This window comes from Microplitis demolitor, chromosome 2, assembly GCF_026212275.2.
Source record: "Microplitis demolitor isolate Queensland-Clemson2020A chromosome 2, iyMicDemo2.1a, whole genome shotgun sequence".
Taxonomy (NCBI): domain Eukaryota; kingdom Metazoa; phylum Arthropoda; class Insecta; order Hymenoptera; family Braconidae; genus Microplitis; species Microplitis demolitor.
In genome coordinates, this window is record NC_068546.1 from 2,468,481 (window position 1) to 2,490,668 (window position 22,188).

At 29.3% G+C, this 22,188-nt stretch overlaps 4 protein-coding genes across 4 annotated transcripts; 2 read left to right on the forward strand and 2 right to left on the reverse strand.

The window, feature by feature from the left end:
* Nucleotides 1-156: 156 nt before the first annotated feature.
* On the reverse strand, nucleotides 157-8,910 carry LOC103573574 (dorsal-ventral patterning protein tolloid). Its single transcript, XM_053743204.1, has 4 exons — nucleotides 8,907-8,910; nucleotides 2,777-2,915; nucleotides 833-1,014; nucleotides 157-735 (listed from the first exon to the last, which is right to left on the reverse strand). Exons 1-4 carry the CDS (start codon nucleotides 8,908-8,910, stop codon nucleotides 263-265), a joined length of 798 nt encoding a protein of 265 aa, XP_053599179.1. The 3' UTR covers nucleotides 157-262.
* Nucleotides 8,911-10,161: 1,251 nt separating this feature from the next.
* LOC103573543 (bone morphogenetic protein 1 homolog) lies at nucleotides 10,162-11,920 on the forward strand. The gene is made up of 3 exons (XM_008552687.3): nucleotides 10,162-10,340; nucleotides 10,454-10,675; nucleotides 11,261-11,920. The coding sequence occupies exons 1-3, from the start codon at nucleotides 10,187-10,189 to the stop codon at nucleotides 11,743-11,745; spliced, it is 861 nt and encodes a 286-aa protein (XP_008550909.1). The 5' UTR covers nucleotides 10,162-10,186; the 3' UTR covers nucleotides 11,746-11,920.
* Nucleotides 11,921-14,228: 2,308 nt separating this feature from the next.
* Nucleotides 14,229-15,968, forward strand: LOC103573544 (uncharacterized). Its single transcript, XM_008552688.2, has 2 exons — nucleotides 14,229-14,408; nucleotides 14,494-15,968. Exon 2 carries the CDS (start codon nucleotides 14,584-14,586, stop codon nucleotides 15,385-15,387), a length of 804 nt encoding a protein of 267 aa, XP_008550910.1. The 5' UTR covers nucleotides 14,229-14,408; nucleotides 14,494-14,583; the 3' UTR covers nucleotides 15,388-15,968.
* A 2,257-nt stretch (nucleotides 15,969-18,225) lies between these two features.
* LOC106693186 (cyclin-T1-like) lies at nucleotides 18,226-19,287 on the reverse strand. Its single transcript, XM_014439655.2, has one exon. The coding sequence runs from the start codon at nucleotides 19,285-19,287 to the stop codon at nucleotides 18,226-18,228; it is 1,062 nt and encodes a 353-aa protein (XP_014295141.2).
* Nucleotides 19,288-22,188: the final 2,901 nt, after the last annotated feature.

Below are 22,188 nucleotides of genomic sequence, written 5' to 3' on the forward strand. Positions count from 1 at the left end.
TGCTGATATGACCAGTTTTATTTTTTTATTTCAACCACAATCTAATCTATTGGCTTAATAGAGCTTTAATCAATAAATTTTTAAAATTCATTGTAGTTTAGAAAATATTAGAAAATATTAAAAGGTTCAAATTGAATGCCTCGAATATCTTGCTATTAATTGAAAAGATCAATTTAAAGTAAAAATTAAACCATTTAGATAGGAATGGAGTGTTTATTTTGTCCAGTCAGCCTTATGAATATTAATTTAATAGATTAACTACCTACAGTAATGCTAAAGTGGCTGAAAATCCATTATCCTGATTTATTTTATTACTAACAAATACAACAGACAATTTATTATCCGTTGAATTAACTTGCCAAGAGTTTTTGGTACCACAGTAGAGTCCAATAAGAGTTGCATGTTCATCATTGCCGTCGCTTATTTCGAGAAAATCATTTTTACAACCGTAACTCATTTCAAGAGCAAAGTAATTGATCTTCATTGCTATACGATGATTATCTGGTGCTGTAAAGTACCAAATACACCGTCTATTTGGCGGATACTCGTCAGGATAATTCGTCGATTCTATACTGAAAGGTGTATCTTTCTTAATGTCAAGATCACCTCCGCAAATAGTCTTGTAATCAGCTTGGAACCCACTGTAAATACTTTTGTCACTTGTTTTGACATATGTCACTAGCAAGTAATTACTAGCAATCAAATTGGCTACATAACTATTTCCACAATAACGAGCTAAAGAAAAAAATGATTTACATATTAAAGTTTGATCATTAAAAATAATGATATTAAACTGTGAAACAGCATAATTTTTTTGTACGAAAAAACGAACCCAAAACTGTACTATTAGCGCGGTAGCCATTTTTGATTTCCAAATAATCAACTGTACAATCAGGACTTTCGTAAATACTTAATGACGTAATATAAAGCTCGATTCTTTCACTTTCGGCAGCCCTTATTCTCCATTCACAACGTTCGATAGCCACCAACGATCCATTTGGATTTATCGGCGACCTAAAAAAGCCGCTATTTTTAAATAATGTTCCTCCGCATTCTGCAAAATACCATTTTAAATTAACCCTTTTTCTCGAAAAATAGTTATCGAATGGCAGAATTAATAGAAAATATTATTAATAATATCAAAACTAATAATTACTGGGACATCGGTACAGGTGATTCGTTGTTATGATATCACCGGAGCTGAGTTCAGTACCTTCTCCAATTGGTAGATCATTAATTTTCCGTTTAGGAATGATTGTATCAAGACTATCATTTAGTGAAAATGAGTTTTTACAATAGTGCATAACAGAATAATAATCATAAGCTTGATTAAACGTTTTAACTTCGTCCGATGATAGTTTTTTAAACTGCTCTATTTTGTCTTCAATCAGTAATACACATTTATTTAGATAATAATTATCTTGAACATAAGTAACAGAGCTTAGAACAAAGTGGAATACCAATTTTTTAAAAATGAAACTTGTTTTTTCTACATTTCTATGCAGATCTGCATTGTGAAACGGTGTGACAATAATGCCGGTATCGGTGTTAAAATTTTTCAGTGTTAAGCAGTGTGTTAAAAAATAAGTTGTTTTGTTTTTCAAGTACCAGAAGTCGAATTGTATGCACTGGTAGAAGGATTTGTTTAGGAGTAATAAATTGATTTATTAAATTTTTCTCAATTGACTTTTTTGGATTTAAAACTAAATTTTCGTCCCCTAGACGTTTTTCCACACCCACACACCTACGTTCAAATATATCTCGTCCCCTGGACGGTAAACCTTAATTTTAATTTAAAAACCATCCCCTGGATGTATAATTATTTAAAAGAACTTAACCTGTCCACCGGACCTGAATCACAGACACAGTTTTCCTTTTACTTAAAACTACTGACTCTACTTTGAACTCTATTTATTTCATGACGTCACTTTCTTATACTCAATTAATAGACTCTTGATTTTTCAATATACAAAATTCACTAATAAAAGTTCCAATACAAAATTTTCACCATTATTTAATTCTTATTAATTTCCACTGATTTATTTAATTCATTTTGTATTTATTAATTAATTAATTTTGGTGTTAATTTGATTATTAATTAATTTTTCACTGATAAATTTCCCATTAACATTTACTTCCAAAATTTATATAGTTAATTTACTCAATCTTTTCTGATAAATATTCTTACTACATGCTTCAATACTCGACTCAATTTACTGACAAAATAATCCGTTCTTAAATTTCACTCGACCCAATTTTACCGTTAATTTTCTAGCGTCTTACTTCTGATTTTCCGATTTTACAATTTTAATTAGAATTATTTTAACATTATTTTAAAATATTTTATGACTAAATTTTCGACTAGAGTTACGTTTAAAATTGACTAGAAATATCGGCCAGTGATTTGGCGTCGCAAGGCCTGAAATTAAGATTTTACGACACGGACAATTTTGTCTAACGCGGCCAACAGGCCTGGGATACTTTTATAATTGACATTGAATTTAATTAGATTTATTTATCGGACAATTTACGCGGAAAATTATTTTATTCCAGCCGAGAGGCCTCGAATAGAATAAATTTAGAGTTACGACAAGATGGCGAATACGCGGCAAAAGACTTGACGGAAATTTCGAGACGCGTGGTTGAACCGGCCGACGGGCCTTGAGCTACCGATCTAATTTCACGAAACCAGCAGAAAAATATTAAGTAATTTATTTATAATTAATTCGGCCCTCTAATAATTAATTTAGAGGCCTTAATTAATTATAAATTTTACCTTGAGGAAAACTCCAACAATTTCAAGATTCCAGCCGATGTCCGGGCTATTCTGCTTCTCTGGGTTTTCCTTAGCTTCGCCGCTCGAAATTTCACCCGTACTCTCTCTCGCTTAACAATGGATTTTAGCAATTGATAACCTGTCAATGATCAGTACGAATTAGTGTTTTATTAAATTATTAATTATTGTAATCATCGGCCCAAAGGCCTGATAATTAGACAGTTAGATTTTATTTAATCAATCGCCTCGTTCCACGTGAAGCGGACGTAGACTTATATATTTTTTTTTTTTTTGCCTTGGTTATCCTTTTTGCGTCCTGCCACTGTCGTCGTCTGAACAACTCTATCTATTTTACGTTCCGCAGTCCATTATATCGTTTCACTTTTCGTTCACTTCCCCGGAAACCTATTCCCACTTTCTTAAACTAAGGAAATGACGAACGGACAGGCCTTAGTGATCCATGCGACACCCGGTGACTAGTCGCATCACTAACTCGCAACTTACGAGGTCGTTGGCCGGTTATTGGCGGGAACGAAATTCAAATTCAAATTAACTAATTATTTACATTCATAAATTTTCCCAGTTACACAATAATATGATGGCGAAAAACTTAATGAAAATGAAATAAGTAATTACAGTTCTGAAAGTGAAACTAGTGGCAATTTTGACTCACGTATATTATCGATCTGTAATCAATTAAAAAAGAATGCTTTGGTAGCTATCAATGAAACAAGTTTATCATCGAAACTAGCTCAGTGGGTGACTGATTTCAATATATCACGTGAAGCAGCGAATAAACTCCTAAAAATATTAAAAACATCGAATCAAGAAGAAATCAGTAATATACCTCTTGATTCTCAGACCTTACTCGGTACACCGGAAACACCGATAGTAACTCGTCAAGTTCCTCCTGGTCAATATTTCCATTACGGGTTGAAAAATGCCTTGACTGATCAATTAAGAATTATTGATTATTATACTCTAGCAGACTGACTGTCATTAATATTAATATCGATGGGCTGCCGATTGCTAAAAGTTAGACGAGTCAACTTTATCCCATTCTTGCGCAAATTCATCCCAAAGTTTCTCAGCCATTTGTAATTGGGATATATCATGGATATGAAAAACCCAAAAGTGTTGACATTATGATCTCCGTAAATTGATTTCTTTAAGATCTCTAAAAAATGTAATCTTTCTGACGTCTAACCGATGAGCTCTTAAAGATATCCTCACATATGGCGCGTAAGAGATTTTTCTGTTATCTTCGGGATAACTATTTCGGATGTTAGATCAGAAAAATGTTATCTTTAAGAGCTATGTATGTCATCTTCCTGCCGGACGGGTGAAATTCACTTCAAATTAGTAATTCGCGAAAATTTCATGAATTCATTTTTAGAGAGTAATAGGTATTCCTAAGAAAATTTTGGCTAAAATATTTAATGACAAATAATTAAATTTTACCTTAGTCTAAACACTAAAAAATCAAGAGTAAATCCGAATTTAATTTTTATCCGAATTCACTTTGTCACTCGGAGTTCCGCTCTCTAAACATGAATAAATGAAACAGGTGAATATTCACTAATTTTAAGTGCCAATCGAACCACTTTTTACAATAAGTGAATAAAACTAGTGAATATTCACCTATTTCACTTATTCATGTTTACAGAGCGGAGTTTTTAGAAAAAAACCAATCTGCATGCGGAATGAATTGAGAGTTTCTTTTAGCAATGTGATTGCGGTGTGACGCGAATTTTATTTCACTTCCAATCCACTCCCGGCCGGAGTTTTTTTAACTTTTAAATGAATTTATATTATACTGTTAAACAGTGTGTGTGCGAATATGTGCGACTGTATGTTCTTGTGTGTGTGCGTATTAGCTGATCTGTAATACAATACGCGATTTTTTTACTTCGATTTTATTTAGTGGAGTTATTTTTTATTGATAATATTTTGAAAACTCCTCTCCGGAGTAAATTTTGGTGCAATCGTCAAATTTTTGTACCAACAATATATTATATTGAAAATTTTTAATGCTATAAATTCTTACAGTAAAAATATACAATGATTTGAAAACATTTTTTCTCTCTCAGTGTAAAACAATTATTTATTTAAGTCGATAATTTTGAATTGAAATTTATTTTTTATGTTCTAATTAAATGTTTCAAAGTTATTTTAGTAATAAACATAGTTAAGTATCAAACTCATTATCTTCTTCAGGAAGTGATAAGTTATTTTTTAACTATTTAATTATTTTTTTTTTACAGCTATACTTTTTAGATTGATTCTAATACTTTTATAGGCAGTCATCAGCTATTAAAGTGGTTAAAAATAATTATCATTTCTTCAATAAAGATGCCTCTGATTATATTATAAGGCCTAAAATAAATATTTAATAGCTACAGTATAATTTCTATATAACAGTAATCAATCGCTTAAATTTTAGTTACTTCAAGAATAATTAATTATACTAATAATTTGTATCCACCGACTTTTCGTCTTCGTAAGTATCGATTATAGCAATACTATATCAATATTCTCCCCTTTGGAGTGAATTTTGGAGGGAACTATTCTCATACTATTATGAGAACTATGTCCATAATGGAATGGGAAGTATTCCTATAATATTATGGTAACTATTTTCATAATGTTATGAAAACCATCCCTATAATATCATAAAATTTTTTGTTTGCAAAATAGTGTAAAAATTTTTTTTAAATTTGAGATTATATGGAAATTAAAATTTTTGTTTTCAAAATTTGAATTTTCTTGGATGTTCTGCGCTGACAAAATTTTTGTTGAAAATTATGTTTTGCCAAATACGTATTTTTTTTTTTAATATTTGAATTTTCGTTTTTATATCTAATAATATTTCTGTTTATTGTGGAAGTAATTTTCATATTTTTCTTTAAATTAATATTGTCATGATAGTATGAGAACCATTCCCATAATATTATAGAAATAATTCCCATAATGCTATTGGAACTATTCCTATAATATTATGGAAATGATTCCCATAATAGTGTAGGAACTATTCCAATCGCATTATAGGAACCATTCCTATAAAGTTATAGGAATGATTCCTATAATTTATGGGAATGGAACCTATAATTTATAGAAATAGTTCCTATACATTATAGGAAACCTTCTTATTAATTATAACATTAGAGGAACCATTCCTATAATGTTATGGGTATTGTTCCCAAAATTATAGAAACTATTCTTATAATTATGGAAGCATTCCTATAATTATAGAAATTGCTTCCATAATTTATGGTCGTAATTCCTATACTGGTATAGAAAAAAAATTTCACAAAACTATGGAAATCATCCCCATGATTTTCTTTCCGTGTAGCAGATAAAAAAAAATATTTTCAAGTTCTAATTTATAATTGCACATATAATAGTTATTTTCGATACGTATGCGGTACGGTAGGTATTTTGACGGCTTGAAGTGATGTCACGAGTATAAGGCTATGGGCGCATTCTTAGCAATACCGGATATAGTACGAGGTCTTGATGAAAATGTATCCATAGCCTTAAACACGTACCTGCATTTCAAGTCTGTCAGGGTTTCTACCGTTAAGCATAAAGTATTGAATAAAATTTTTTGTTATATTGACGGCGGATGTTGAATTTGCGAGAGAAACAGTCAAAAATGTTTAATTACTGTTTATTTAATTTATAAGTTCTACCTAGCGGACGTTAGTCGAATTAAAAGATAATTCGACTCATCTATAGCTTATTTTAGTAGTCGTGTTAAAATGTATCGACAGTTATATAAAGAAAGAAAGAAGTTACTTTTCGATACTAGTTCGATGAAAGTTAACTAAACTATAGATTGCCATAAGTCGTATAGTTTGCGCCCTCTGCATATTACTCGAAAATTCAACTTCCGTGGTTGATAAGGTAAATGTCCCAATACCGGAACGACGAAGGGTATATGACTGATTTTTATCGTTTTAAAAATATTCAAATAAATTATAAACCAAAATAATTTATTACACCATATAGAAAGACATTTACCAATTCAAAAATAATCAAATAAGTTCATTTTTCTTAAATTTAATATAAAAAAAAATTTTTTTCTATGACACCCAAAAGACCCAATACCGGAACGCTGAAATAGCCTTGTCCCAATACGGGAATTCGGTTGTCCTAATACCGGAACAGTAAATAAAATAAGTTATGTTTTGCATTTATTCATGGTGAAAATATTAATAATTATTAAATAATATTAATATAAAACGAATATGAATGTAGCAGACATCAGAGAACTTTAAAATTATAAATAAATAAGATAAATAATTAAAAAAATAATATTTACAAAAAAAGCACTAATCATTTCAAAATTTTTTGAATTCGCATTTTTTTAAATTTTATATTATTAATTATTTACTCGATTTATTAATAATTTTAAATTTATCTGATGTCTGCTATATCACACCCATAATGTAAAATGTATTTAAAATTTAAAAATGATTGAATATTCAATGAAAATCAATATTTTGAACTAAATAATAGAAACAAAATAAATCATTTGAGGTTATACTAGAAAAATAATTTAAAAAAAAACGAAACTAAATTCAAAAATTTATTTTTTAAGATTTAAATTAGAGTTTATCTATATTTGATGTATTTTTTATAACAATCATACATACTGCATTAAATATTAGGGCTCAAGTAATAATTAATATTGTACTTGATTTAGCCAGTCAATAAAACTCACCGTTAATGTCTATCGATAACATTAATATGATTGGCTGTTCCGGTACTGGGCACGGGTTCATTTTGGTGTACCAATAGACGAACAGTAAAATTAATATAATAATACTATTTTTTTCATATTTTTAATATGTTTTCTTGAATTTTATGTCATTCAAAATATATATACAAAAAAAAAAATTATTGAAAAGTAATTCTATGAATTTTCTATAAACTTAAGACTATTGACTGATTTCTTAGCAAAACCATTAAGAGACATGAAAAAGTCGTGAATCCGAGACTATTGCTCTAATTAACATTTTTTTTTTTTTTTTCATATTTTAAATATTTTCTAAAATCTATTTTATATCTTATTTTTTAACTGAAAGATTAAGGTTTCAAATAAAGAAAGTTTTATTTAGTTTCATCGCGTACGAGTTGAAATATAATATAATGATTATCAAATCGTTCCGGTATTGGGTCTTGTTCCGGTATTGGGACATTTACTCTATGAAAAAAATTAATATGTGAGTAAGAACCGATTAGTACTTGAATGCTTATAAATATGATTTTTGTATTCTGTTACTCCAGGTTCAACGCGAAGAAATAAATAAATATTTGTTAAATAATCATTAAAATATGGAATTGGTTTCGTTCATTTTTGTAGTTCAATTGTTTATGTTAGTAATAACTGTAATAAATTCATATATTTTACCACGTGATGCCTTACACCGAGATGTGAAAAATGTAACATGGAGTGTGGAAGACCTCAAATTGTTTAATAGAACACGAAGAACAGCCGCCACAACAAATAAAGATCGTCTTTGGGATAACGGTATCATTCCCTATGTGTTTGACGATATTTTTACTGAGTCACAAAAGAGATTAATAAAAAAAGCGATGCGAGAATGGGAGAGATCAACTTGCATAACATTTATTGAAAGAATTCGGGGAAACCAATCAAAATTTTTGAAATTCACTCAATTAGATTGCGTGTATTTAAAGTTGCATAGATTAATAATCTACACTGTGCAAAAATTCCCAACAAATTTTACTATGGGTGCATAGTAACACCTATTTAAGAAAATTGATACAAAATTTACGAATATTCCATAGTAAACATATGCGCATTGGCTTAACCGTGTAGTCTGCGCATACGTTTACTATGCGCATAGGCCATAATCGTGAAGTCTGCGCATACGTTTACTGTGGGACATGTGTAAATTTTGTATTAGTTTTCTTGTAGTCCAGTGATACTATGCACCTATAGTAAAGTTTATTTGGAATTTTTGACATCGTAGCTAAACACGACAAATAATCAATAATTGTCAATAATTAACGAATACTTGCAGATGTTGTTTTACAGACTTAAAATTTTATCCGAACGTAAAACTAATCAGTTTACAAAGTAATAAGTGTATTAATTTACCCATTATTCTTCACGAGCTGGGACACGCAATTGGTTTTGAACATGAACATAATCGTCCGGACCGTGATAAATATGTTTATATCATTAATAAAAATATACATCCAGGTATTTATACATTCAAATTTCTGTTAAAATGGCAAATTTGATTTTTTAAAATAAACCTTAACAAAAGGAAAGTATTAGAATATACTTTTTAATTCTCGTGTGTAAATACGATTTTTCACCATATCTGTGACTGAGAGCTAAAACTTTTGTCCATTTTATGAGTAGAATGGTGCATGCGCTAATTTTTATCATTTGTTTTCTCATTGAACAAAGAACCCTAGCGGATGCGAATTACTGTAACCCATAACAATCTTATCCAAGGCTTAAGCATCAAGATTTTTCTCAAGATTAATAGATGATAGTGTCTTTTTCTACGTATGTGCCTTAACTGCTGCATTTTGCTGTGAAAACATAACAAGTTATCGCAATTTTTGGTATTTTTACTGTAAAACAGTAGAGCACTTAAATCTACAGTAGAATGCCGCAATTTTGCAGTAAACCTGAATGTTTATGGTAAAAGGCCGCACTTTTACTGTAAAATCCCGCAGGATTGCCGTAAAATTCCTGGAAATTGTTGCAATTTACCATACGGTACAGTAATTTACCGCGAAATGCCGTATTTTACTCACATTTCCTGCACTTTACGGTAATTTGCGGTAAATTATGGTGAAATACTACAAAAATTTAATTACGGTATTTTAAGATGAAAGAACCATAATTCACCGCAATTTCTTATATTTTTACTGTAACACAGTAAAATACTTCAATCTACGGTAAAATGCCGCAATTTCACAGTAAATCTGAATGTTTATGATGAAATATCACAATGTTATCCCAAATTTGCGGTAAAATACCATACTTTACCGTAAAATCACACAATTGCCGTAAATGTACTTGAAATTATCGTAATTTACCATACGATACCGTAATTTACCGTGAACTGCCGGAACTTACCGCAAAATATCTTATTTTACCGTAATTCTTATTAATGTCAATTACGTATCGTAATTTACTGTAAATTGGATCTAACAGGGAAAAGAACGACTCTCTATTTTGTAAACAGGACAGGAATTTTAACATTTAGTGCAGCTGTGCCAAAAAATCCATTATTAGTAAAATAAATAAAATTAATAAACAGACTTTAATCGTTTCAAACAGATTACGTAGACCAGTTCACAAAACTATCACATGATGAAATAAATACATTCAATCAATCCTACGATTATGGTTCAGTAATGCACTATCACCAGCGATCATTTTCAAATTCTTCGAATATGAAAACAGTTGTCCCAAAGCAAAAAGTTAAAAATGCAACTTCAATGATTGGATACAATACTAAAATCAGTTCTGGCGATTCAGTTACAACAAATATTTTGTACCAGTGTCCCAGTAATGTTTTATTTTTTCATTTTGATAATTGATATATCCTATAAATTTGAATTATCAAATAATATTTCAATTCTGTTATCATAAGTTGCATAACTATTCATTTTTTTTTGCAGAATGTGGTGGAACATTATTAGAGCCCAGTGGCATTTTTCACTCTCCAAGAAACCCGAATGGGTCACTAGTGGGTTCAGAACGTTGTGAATGGAGAATAAAGGCTGCCGAAGGTGAAAAAATTGAAATTTTCATAACAGGATTAAGTATTTACGAGAGTCCTGATTGTACAGTTGATTATTTGGAAATCAAAAACGGTTATAGAACTGATGGTCAAGTGCTGGGTTCGTATCTTCGGATAAAAAAATTATGTTTGATAATTTAGGAGCCGTTCATAAAATACGTCATGCAAAATTTCACCTTTTTAGAACTCACCCCTTGCTACACTATGTCACATTTTCTGTTATCTTCCTAAATATTGCGTCACAAATGATCGACCCCCCCCCCCTTTGCATCATGACGTAACTACACACGTAGAAATATTTGTATATTTATACAAATATGAAACAAATGATTTTCTATCGTAATAAAGAAATAAAATTTTCAAAAACAGAGAACAAATTTTGCAAAATTGTTTGATGAGCTGCGTCATATTTCTTCAAACCCCCCGACCCCCTATGTCACTTTTTGTCGTAATAAGCGACACCCCTTCCCTGTATAAGGGCAAACGGATATTATAAACGGCCCCTTGAAATTATTATTTGTAACACTGAAAAAAATAATCAGTAGTCGCTACCAATTATTTTTCGGTAGCTGCTACCAATTATTTTTCGGTAGCTGCTACCGATAATTTCGGTAGCTGCTACCGATTATTTTTTTCAGTGAATGATTAAATTTTAATACAAATTGTATATAAATTTTTTTTTTAGCTCGTTATTGTGGAGATAGTTATACAGCCTATGTAATTGCTAGTAATCATTTGCTAGTGACTTATGTAAAAAAAAGTGACAAAAGTATTCATAATAGTTTCCAAGTGGATTACAAGACTATCTGTGGAGGTGATGTTAATCTTGAAAAAGATATACCTTTCAATATAGAATCAACTAATTATCCTGACGAGTATCCGCCAAATAGACGTTGCATTTGGTACTTTACAGCACCAGACAATCATCGTATAACAATGAAGATCAATTTCTTTGCTCTTGAAATGAGTGACGGTTGTAAAAATGATTTTCTCGAAATAAGTGACGGTAATGATAGACATGCAACTCTTATTGGACTTTATTGCGGTACTAAATACGTTTCTGAAGTCAATTCAACAGGAAATGAATTGTCAGTTGTATTTGTGAGTAATGACCTAAAGCAACATTTCGGGTTTTCTTCTACCCTCACGGCTATTCCTGTTGAAAATTAATTTAATAAATTACGTTTTGTATATTTCTTTAAAGTCTCTATTTAAATTGTTATTTTACCATATTTACAATGTGCAATAATTGATATTGTGGGCTTATATCCCATGATTTAAAGTAATTACTATACGGAAAAAAAGTACTGTTGCTGCAACAGGACATGGCCCTGTAGTTGCAACAGAAAAGACCTGTAGTATTCGTAAGATCAATCATGTCACTTCTACAGAATCAATTGCTGATAAAAAATACTTTTTTACTATATTGAGTAGATTCGATACCAATCGTTGTTTGCTACTGTTGATTACCACATTTCTAAATAGTTTGTATCAGAAGTATTATTTGAATATGTTGGTAAGTCAAGAAAATAAAAGAATAAATAATACCCAAAACTATATTCCGGCAAAATAGTATATATCTGCGTGCACGGAGAGAAAATTATGGTAACAGTTACAATATATTATGGGAATGGTTCCCATACTGCATGGTAACTGGTTTTTTTGAAATGTTGATTATAGGAATGGCACCCATATATGTTATGGTAACCATTCCTATAACTATGGGTATAATTCCCATAGGGTATCGAAATAGTTCCTATGGAATCATGGTAATCGTTACCATGTAACTATGATAATGGTTACCATAATATCATGGTAATAATTCCCATAATATTAAGAAATTATAATAATTTTTTTTGTAATAAGCGTTTTTTTTATATACTTGAAATTTTGTAATATAAAAAAAAATGCTTATTACAAAAAAAAAATCATTATAATTTCTAAATATTATGGGAATTATTACCATCATATTATGGTAACCATTCCCATACTATTATGGTAACTATTCCCATAATATTATGGTAATCGTTACCACAATATCATGGTAATAATTTCCATACATTATGGGAATGATTACCATAATAGTATGAGAATGGTTACCATAGTATCATGGTTATGTTTACAATAATATTATAGGAATAGTTACCATAATACATAGGGCTTATTCCCATCCACACTTAGGAACCATTAAAATGTGGTTATAGAATCAGTTACTATTTGCTTGTGGGAACTATTCCTATGAGTATGGTAATCATTACCACGATTCTTTCACATGCGATATGGAAACTGTTACCATAATGATAGGAATTGTTCCCATACTTATGGAATCTTTTCCCAGAAAATATGGGTCTACATCCCATAATCCCAAGTAATCATTACCATAACGGTATGGGATGATATTTCATAAACGTACTAGAAATAGTTACTATAATTTTCTCTCCGTGTGGAGAGAAAAGAATAGTAATGATTACTATGCTACATCGTAACCAGACTCATTTTTTGTAAAATGGTAAGCAATGCTATGTAAAATAGGACACTACCATTTTTCTGGTAATTATTACTATGTTACATTGAAAAAACTGAAATTGTAAAAATCGCAATCTAGTATGGAAATCAGAAATCTAGTATGGGCATCATAATTTAAATCTTAAAAAATAAATTTTTGAATTTAGTTTTTTTTTTTAATTATTTTTCTAGTATAACCTCAAATGATTTATTTTGTTTCTATTCTTCAGTTCAAAATATTTATTTTCATTGAATATTCAATCATTTTTAAATTTTAAATACATTTTAGATTATGGGTGTGATATATCAGACATCAGACAAATTTAAAATTATTAATAGATCGAGTAAATAATTAATAATATAAAATTTAAAAAAATGCGAATTCAAAAAATTTTGAAATGATTAGTGCTTTTTTTGTAAATATTATTTTTTTAATTATTTATCTTATTTATTTATAATTTTAAAGTTCTCTGGTGTCTGCTACATTCATATTCGTTTTATATTAATATTATTTAATAATTATTAATATTTTCACCATGCATAAATGCAAAAAATAACTTATTTTATTTACTGTTCCGGTATTAGGACAACCGAATTCCCGTATTGGGACAAGGCTATTTCAGCGTTCCGGTATTGGGTCTTTTGGGTGTCATAGAAAAAAATTTTTTTTTTATATTAAATTTAAGAAAAATGAACTACTTTGATTATTTTTAAATTGGTAAATGTCTATTCTATATAATGTAATAAATTATTTTGGTTTATAATTTATTTGAATATTTTTAAAACGATAAAAATCCGTCATACACCCTTTGTCGTTCCGGTATTAGGACATTTACCTTATCTCTGTTGCAGCAACAGTTTTTTTTCTGTGTACCATATTTTTACAAGTCGATATTTCATAAACGTATCTGGAGTGATTACTACAATTTTTCTGTTATCAGCTTTATTTATATCCCATTGCTGCTTTTCAAAATGACTATTTTAACGATGTATGACAATAACAATCAATAAATTTTATAAAATTTATTCAGTCCCTTTTTGGATTTACTTATTTACAAAAATTAATAATCTACAATAATTATCCTAAATTCCCAAATGCCATTATTTCGTGTGCTCACTTAATCCAGGCGTGTTTACAATTACAAGTGATTCAGTTTTAGTGGTAGGGGATACTTTGCTGTTAATTCTTAAGCTAATCAATTCCAGTAAAATCATTTACAACAAATTCTTCGACAGAATACAATGTCTATTGTTTATCTTCTAGATTGAAGTAAATTTCAATACTTAGCATTGTAACTCAGTTATTTGTGAGTGCATTCATTAAAAAGGTTAATAATTGTTAATATTTTTCATTAAAAATTTAATGGTGACTTTTTTTTTTTGTTAAGAATGAAAATTTTTTTTTCTTTGCAGTTGAGTCGCTTGTCATTCGAGTTCGGCATAAAAAAATTACTGTGGAAGTGTAATTAACTATTTAATTTTTTAAATTGTATTATAATTAAAATGAGTATTCAAGAGCCGCTGGAAGAATCGAATTTTCGAGTATCTCACACTTGGAAGTCTGTGCCTTACAACCAAAATGATTCAGTTCAATCAGAGTATTTTCTTTTACCACACAATCTTGAAGTAAGATTTTGTATCGTAGCCCATCGTTTTGAAACTCCAAATATTACTGTTATACATGTCGAAGTTGAAAAAAAAAGTGTAAGACCTTATGCTGAAGCTGATATTACAATCACCTTAAGTGATGGTGCTTCGAAAACTGAACAAATTCGTGATTGGAGAAAATCTAGTAGTGTATTTTGTTTTTCCAATACTATAAACGGCAATAGATGGTATCCAGACATAAAGTGTGGTATTAATAAGTTTCGATTTATAAGTGAAGAAGAAGGGAAAAACATTTTGAATAAAAAAAAAATTTATCCATTGCAAAATTTATTGTTTTCGTCACTTGGGAGTGATGTCAGTATAATTGTGGAAAATAGAATTTTACATGCGCACAAATTTGTAATTGAACATTTCAGTTGTGTTTTCTGTGCTTATCTTAAAATGGCGAGTGATGATTCAAATCATAATATTTTGCGTATAAATAATGTGAGTTTTTGTGCAATGAAAGAAGTATTAACTTTTATGTATACTGGAAAATTTAAAAATGAAGGCATTGCTACATGGTCACTTGTTGCAGAAGCAGCAAGAATTTACAAAATTGATAAATTGCAAGATTATTGTTACCCTAAAATACTTAATTTTGTCGATTCAAATGACCTCTCGCAATATTTGTTATCCAATAATAGAATAATTGCTTGATAAATTGTGTGAAATGTTAACTGGGTAACATAAGTTGGTATTTACAGTTTAAATATTGCTTTGCTATATTAATAGCTTTTTATAATTTTTAATTATAAAATAGTTTTCACTTTTGGATGGAAAAAATATGAGATAAAAAAAATTTTGTATTCATCGACTGGGTAAAAAAAATTTTTTTGTTTCGATAATAGATATTATTAATAAAAATAGATAATCTCTAGGACATTGAGAAAAGTGGGTTGGAAAATTGACGAATTTATGATGGCTACCAAACTTAAAACAAGAAGTCGCTAAAAAATTCTGTTGTACTATAGTTATTATTTTGGGCCTCGAAAAATTTTTGCAATTTGTATTAAAAAAAAAAAAAAAATTTCTAAGGGGTAAAAATTTTTGTACTTCACTTAAAAAAAAAAGGATTTTTTGTCCCAAGAAATTTTTTTCAATTTATATTGAAAAAAAAAAAGTTCTTAGGAATAGAAAAAATTTCTTGCCCATAGAAATTTTTTATCACTCCAAGAAACATTTTTTTCGCTTAAAGAAAATTTTTGCAATTTATGTTAAAAAAAAAAAAAAATTTCCAAGGGGTAAAAATTTTTGTACTCCACTTAAAAAAAAAAGGATTTTTGTCTCAAAAATTTTTTTCAATTTATATTGAAAAAAAAAAATTCTTAGGAATAGAAAAAATTTCTTGCCCATAGAAATTTTTTATCACCCCAAGAAAAATTTTTTTCGCTTAAAGAAAATTTTTGCAATTTATATTAAAAAAAAAAAAAAATTCTAAGGGGTAAAAATTTTTGTACTCCACTTAAAAAAAAAAGGATTTTTTGTCCCAAGAAATTTTTTTCAATTTATATTGAAAAAAAAAAATTCTTAGGAATAGAAAAAATTTCTTGCCCATAGAAATTTTTTATCACCCCAAGAAAAATTTTTTTCGCCTAAAGAAAATTTTTATTCTCAATTTATAATGCAAAAAAAACTTGGTTTAAGTAAAAATTTTTTGCACCAATGCTTATTTTCTGTATACCTAATTCTTCTTTTAGACAAATAACTTTTATTGAAATTTAAAAAAAAATTTTAAACGTAATGTCATGTGAGCTAAGTGTGCGCGAGCCCATTAATTTCAGAGTAGAATGCAAGGGTTTGCGCACATTTACTATTGCGCACACTTGCCTCACATGACTATTATAATATTAGCGACAGAGCATAATAGTTTTTTGGTGACTCAACTTCCAGTTCCAAATTTGGTTGCCATCATAATAAAAATTCATGAATTTTTCATTTCCTTCTTTCTCTATGTAATAATAAAATCATAATTAAATTAATTCGTCATTCTAAGAGCTTTCTTATCATACAAAAATTTTTATATAAATAAAGATAATCAATAATTATAATTATTTAACTGTTAATCTTGTAGATAATTATCTTTAAAAGTTATTTGTAGTTTAATTATTTAATTTTTAATTAATTATAAATATTTATGTGTATTTTTCTCGACAGGTTCTAGAAAAAAAAAAAACATTTATAACAAATTTAATAATAAATATTCTAAAGCTGAGATACGCTTGTGAATAAATATAGTGAATGATATACTTAATTACATGTTTATTGATAAATATAATAAATCACATTTGAAATAAAGTATTTTTTTATTGCCAACGAAACACTGCCTTTTTAGAAGATTTCATAGAGAAATTTCATTGTTGTATGTCCTGATGGTGAAATTTTTATAGAATTTCGATAAATTTTGATATACGCAAAACGGGGTACCCCCAAAATTTTATAAAAAAAAAATTTTATATTTTAAACAGTTAAAAATCACTTTTGTAAATATAGTTGAGCGTTTATTTAAAATTTTTTTTTGTTAAATTTTTTAAGAAATCAATTGTCAGGTGAAAAACATTAATTACTTTTGTTGAATGATAAAAACTATTAAAAATTAAGCAATAAGGTTGTTTTAGGTGGCATGGTAATAATTCAAGTCACACTAGGAGAACCATTGCTGCCAGAACGTGCGATATTTTTACCCCTTCCTGCCATTACACTCAATGCTATTTCATATTAGGAGGGAGTAAAAATATCGCACATTCTGGCAGCACTGCTTGTCAGTAAAAAATAGTGAAACGGTTACATGCAATTCTATTGGATCGCAGGTCCCGACGAAAATAATAACAATAATCGTTGCATCGGTATCTGCGACCCAATGACAAAATTTCCAGCAGGAGTGGGGAGATTTTCTCGACTGTGAGTGGTTCGCAGTTACCGACACAAAATAATAACAACAACAATTACGTCGGTATTTGCGATCCAATGACAATGTAATCAAAGTCGCGGAAAAAATTACTCAGCTTGAAAAAAAATATATAACGTATAGATTTTCAGATTTTTATTGGTGTTCTTTATAAAATTGTTTTCTAGTTATTTCTATTTAACGCCAAACTCTTAAAATCGATCAGAGTACTATTTTTTTAGAAACTTGGCATTAAAATGGAAATATCTAGAAAACAATGCAGAATTTAGAAAAAATTTATCAGAGATAATTTGCAGGAAATAAAATTTTCTACAAAAAAGATTCTTGTGTAAGGCTTGCACTAACTGACTTTCTTAGTACTAAATTTGAATTGAAAAAAATTATTAATGTTTTATGAAAGATTGAAGAGTGGTTTACGTTTTGAAAAATTTGGTGGCCCTGAAAAGGGCCATTTGGTTTATCAAGATCAGAAAATTCACTTAGAGCTAGTATATTTGGTGATAGCATTGGTTCCTGTTAACGATAATTAATTTAATAAATCTTCAAATAATACAAAATTATTTACAAATGATTAAATTATCTCATAAGAATTATGACAATTTACACTTTTTCGCAGGAAAAAAAATGTCTTCAGTATCAGTATCATTTTTACGTTTATGACTGAAATTATCGAAAGTCTCCATTCTAACCTCAAGATTAACCGTAGTTGCTGGAGTCATTTGAGTACACGTACTTTCAACACAATCATCCTGCAGTACTTCAGTCACGTCAGTTGAGACTATACTAGAGTTTTGGTCTCCAGCTCCAGGCAAAGTAGTCTTTTGATCTGATGAAGTAGAGTTTCTTCCTTGACAATTGGCCGAGGTCAGTTGACCAGTTGGAGAACTCTTAAATAAACACATAACCCAGTTCTTAATTCGTGATGGAATTTTATTTAAAATTTCGCTGAATTCCTTATCAATTTTTACTAGCAGATCATTCGTGACTTGGGCATCAAGAAACCAAAACCAAGGATTTCCATCGACGACTTCCGGAATCTTCCACTTGGACGATTTGATTGCAAAATATATACAGAAGCATGCCACAACTTCCGGTTTATATTTGATGCACATTGACGTCAGTTGTAAAGTGTAGCCTGCTAACTGTAGACAAATTATTTCAAGTTCCTTTCTTGCATTTATTTTTCTACACAATTTCTTGATATAAGAGTGCGGGTGATTTATATTCATGTCAGATTCAAACGTAATCTGGAAAACGATTTCGTTCATGACTAGACTGTTGGCAATCTTTCTATACTCGGCAGTGCTGGTATCCAATGTGTAATTGTCAGCTTTTTTTAAACACATGTGAAAAGCTCTGATGACGTCATTTAATTTTTGTGGCTCTCTTTCGACTTTTGCAGCCACAAAAATTGCTGTCGCAGCCACTTCATACCGGTGGAATTTTAGCAGCGAATGCTCAGTATAAAATCTGTGCATGTACACAGTTGCAGTATTTACACTGGCTTCCGATAACTTTAGCCGCTTGCCCAAGTCACCGATCAAATACGCGGCTTGTTGCTTATAATCCAATTCTTTCTCCGCGCTGAGACCATCTCTGAAACTTGGAGAGTTTTTCAATTCTTCTGAGTTAAAATACCACTTACGAGCCATGATAACGCACAATTTTGTAGGTTTATAACTTTACTATAAACTTTATTATTTAGCAGAAACAGTTTATGCACTTTTGAAGTCACAAAATTTTTTTTCTGTAAAATAGTATTTATTCTCTGACGAACTGTACGGTGTGGAGTTCAAGAATAAAATGATGAATATTGACGAGATACTGCTATTTAAAGGATTTCAGAACAAAGCAGTTTAAGATTTTTTCCCAATGACATTGTCGCTGTTGTAATGAGTAAATAATTTCGTGGTGGAAAAAATGTACCTGAGGTAGCAAAGGTAATTAGACTAATGACTAATGGCAATTATATATTTTAATGGTGATGTGGGTCTGTAATATTTTGTTGTTGGACTAACTCATATTCTTGGGTAAAATATTTGATGGTAAATGATGATGATAATTGAATATTTACGTCAGAGTCTAAAATCTGAACAATAGAGAATGAAGTTAAACATTGAAGGTCTACTTGGCAGAGTGACAGTTTGTATTTTGCACTAGAAGGTCGGTGGTAAAATTTTAGTTATGGTTCATCAGTAAGAATAGCGGAAGGGTTACACATCAGGGTGTTTCATATTTAGGCGATATTTTTTTCTCTCCTACCTGAAAAACTAACAGTTTATAGAGCAAAAAAAAATCTCCTGCTTAAAAAAAATTTTTAAGTTGATTAGGGGCTTCAAGCATCAAAAAATTCGATTTCCCATTTAAATAATATGGGAAAAAAAATTTATTTTAGTTTGGAATTTTTCACCCCGGCAATGGCTCATTGTACAAATAAGCCCAGTATATATTTTTGTAGGGAATTTAACGCTTTACAAAAAAAGTCTCTTATCATTTTTTGATAAATCGATCTGTTCAAAAGTTATTGGACCTCGAAATCAAGTTAGAGTAAATTTCGAGATCTTTTTACTTTTCCGATGAAACTATCAGACTTATCATAAAATGCCATAGAATCTTTTTTGTAGACAATTTCATTTCCTACAAATTATCTCTGATAAATTTTTTTTAAATTATGCATTGTTTTCTAGTTATTTCTATTTAATGCCAAGTTTCTAAAAAAATAGTACTCTGATCGACTTGGCATTAAAATGGAAATATCTAGAAAACAATGCAGAATTTAAAAAAAATTTATCAGAGATAATTTGTAGGAAATAAAATTTTCTACAAAAAAGATTCTATGGCATTTTATGATAAGCCTGATAGTTTCGTCGGAAAAATAAAAAAATCTCGAAATTTACTCTAACTTGATTTCGAGGTCCAATAACTTTTGAACAGATTGATTTATCAAAAAATGATAAGAGACTTTTTTTGTAAAGCGTTAAATTCCCTAGAAAAATTTACACTAGGCTTATTTGTACAATGAGCCATTGCCGGGGTAAAAAATTCCAAATTAAAATAAATTTTTTTTCCCATATTATTTAAATAGGAAATCGAATTTTTTAATGCGTGAAACTGTTAATTGACTTAGAATTTTTTTTCAAGCCGGAATATTTTTTTCGTTTCATAAATGGTATATTTAGTAGTAAGTTTTTCAGGTAAGACAGAAAAAAAAAAATATCGCCTAAATATGAAACACTCTATTCTCCATAATTCTATTGGATCGCAGGTCCCGACAAAAATAATAACAATAATCGTTGCATCGGTATCTGCGACCCAATGAAAAAATTTCTCGCAGGAGTGGGGAGATTTTCTCGACTGTGAGTGGATCGCAGTTACCGATACCAAATAATAACAACAATAGTTACTTCGGTATCTGCGATCCAATGAAAATATAATCAAAGTCGCGGGAAAAATTACTCAATTTAAGAATTAGTTTATGAAACCAAGAGAGAAAAGTAGAGTATATTATACACCTACAAACGAAGGGAGACTAGTAGTCAGGAGAGACAGAACACCCAGATGCTGACATAGGATTTTAAAAATTGAACCGATGGCTAAGAGTTTCGTATTTTCAAAAATTCTAATTCGTCTCGAAGAAAATTGTTTTAAAATTCTCATTTAATCTACAAGTGCAGCAAAGATAGTCCCGTTTAAAAATTATTAAAAGTCAATTAAATTTCAAAATTTTAATTAATGAAAATATTTTCAAGTTGATTATTGAAAGCCATCTAAAGTAATTTGACAATGCGAGTTTTTTTGTTTTAAATTGACATGAAAAAAAAATCAAATTGATTTCATACCATTTTTTTACATGAATAAAATTTTTCGAAAACAAAAAAAATTCAAAATAATCCTAAATTATATTTACCAAAGTGATTTTAGAATTTTAAAAAACGAATTTTTTTATAAAATTTTGAGGGTACCCCCCCCCCTATAGATACTAAACTTTACAGTTTCTAATGTATTTTTAATTGAATTAAAAATTTTAATAATTAAGGTAAAAGCTTCTATACCCGCTCGGTACCATTAGTCGCTCACTTTAACTGTTTAAGGAGTTTTTTTATAATTTTTATAAAAAAAAATTACAACTAAAAATATTATTGATAAATAATTGTTTGAGAATCTATATATATTTAAATATGAAATACCAAATTATTTTATAAAAGATTACAAATTTAAATTAAGTGACTGTTTTAAAAATCGCGCTCAGCCGGGCATTTTCTACTTTAACGTTCATTCGTTAGATTTAATTTAGGCTACGTCAAATTTTTTAGGAATTGTTATAACGATATCTTATGAAATACTTTTTTAAAATTCATGAAATATTATATCATGAAAAAATAAAGTAATATAATTTATAAATTATTCTCCAAATCAATAAACTTATGATAGTTTAATTGATATTGTCTTTGAGCGACCATATGGCCATGTGTTGATCGAGTAATGGTGCATCGCAACTTTTAGTGAGTGACTATGGGTACACGCAAGGACCTTATTTAAAAAATTAATAATAA

What these genes read in the sequence shown, in the direction of transcription:
- LOC103573543 (XM_008552687.3), top strand. Translation starts at nt 10,187, where the DNA reads ATGCACTATCACCAGCGATCATTTTCAAATTCTTCGAATATGAAAACA. An exon ending in TATTTTGTACCAGTGTCCCA is followed by an intron (nt 10,341 to 10,453) that starts GTAATGTTTTAT and finishes TTTTTTTTGCAG; the next exon opens with AATGTGGTGGAACATTATTA. An exon ending in AACTGATGGTCAAGTGCTGG is followed by an intron (nt 10,676 to 11,260) that starts GTTCGTATCTTC and finishes TTTTTTTTTTAG; the next exon opens with CTCGTTATTGTGGAGATAGT.
- LOC106693186 (XM_014439655.2), bottom strand. Translation starts at nt 19,287, where the DNA reads ATGGCTCGTAAGTGGTATTTTAACTCAGAAGAATTGAAAAACTCTCCA.
- LOC103573544 (XM_008552688.2), top strand. Translation starts at nt 14,584, where the DNA reads ATGAGTATTCAAGAGCCGCTGGAAGAATCGAATTTTCGAGTATCTCAC.
- LOC103573574 (XM_053743204.1), bottom strand. An exon ending in TTGTTGGAGTTTTCCTCAAG is followed by an intron (nt 1,015 to 2,776) that starts GTAAAATTTATA and finishes CGGCTTTTTTAG; the next exon opens with GTCGCCGATAAATCCAAATG. An exon ending in CGCTAATAGTACAGTTTTGG is followed by an intron (nt 736 to 832) that starts GTTCGTTTTTTC and finishes TTTTTTCTTTAG; the next exon opens with CTCGTTATTGTGGAAATAGT.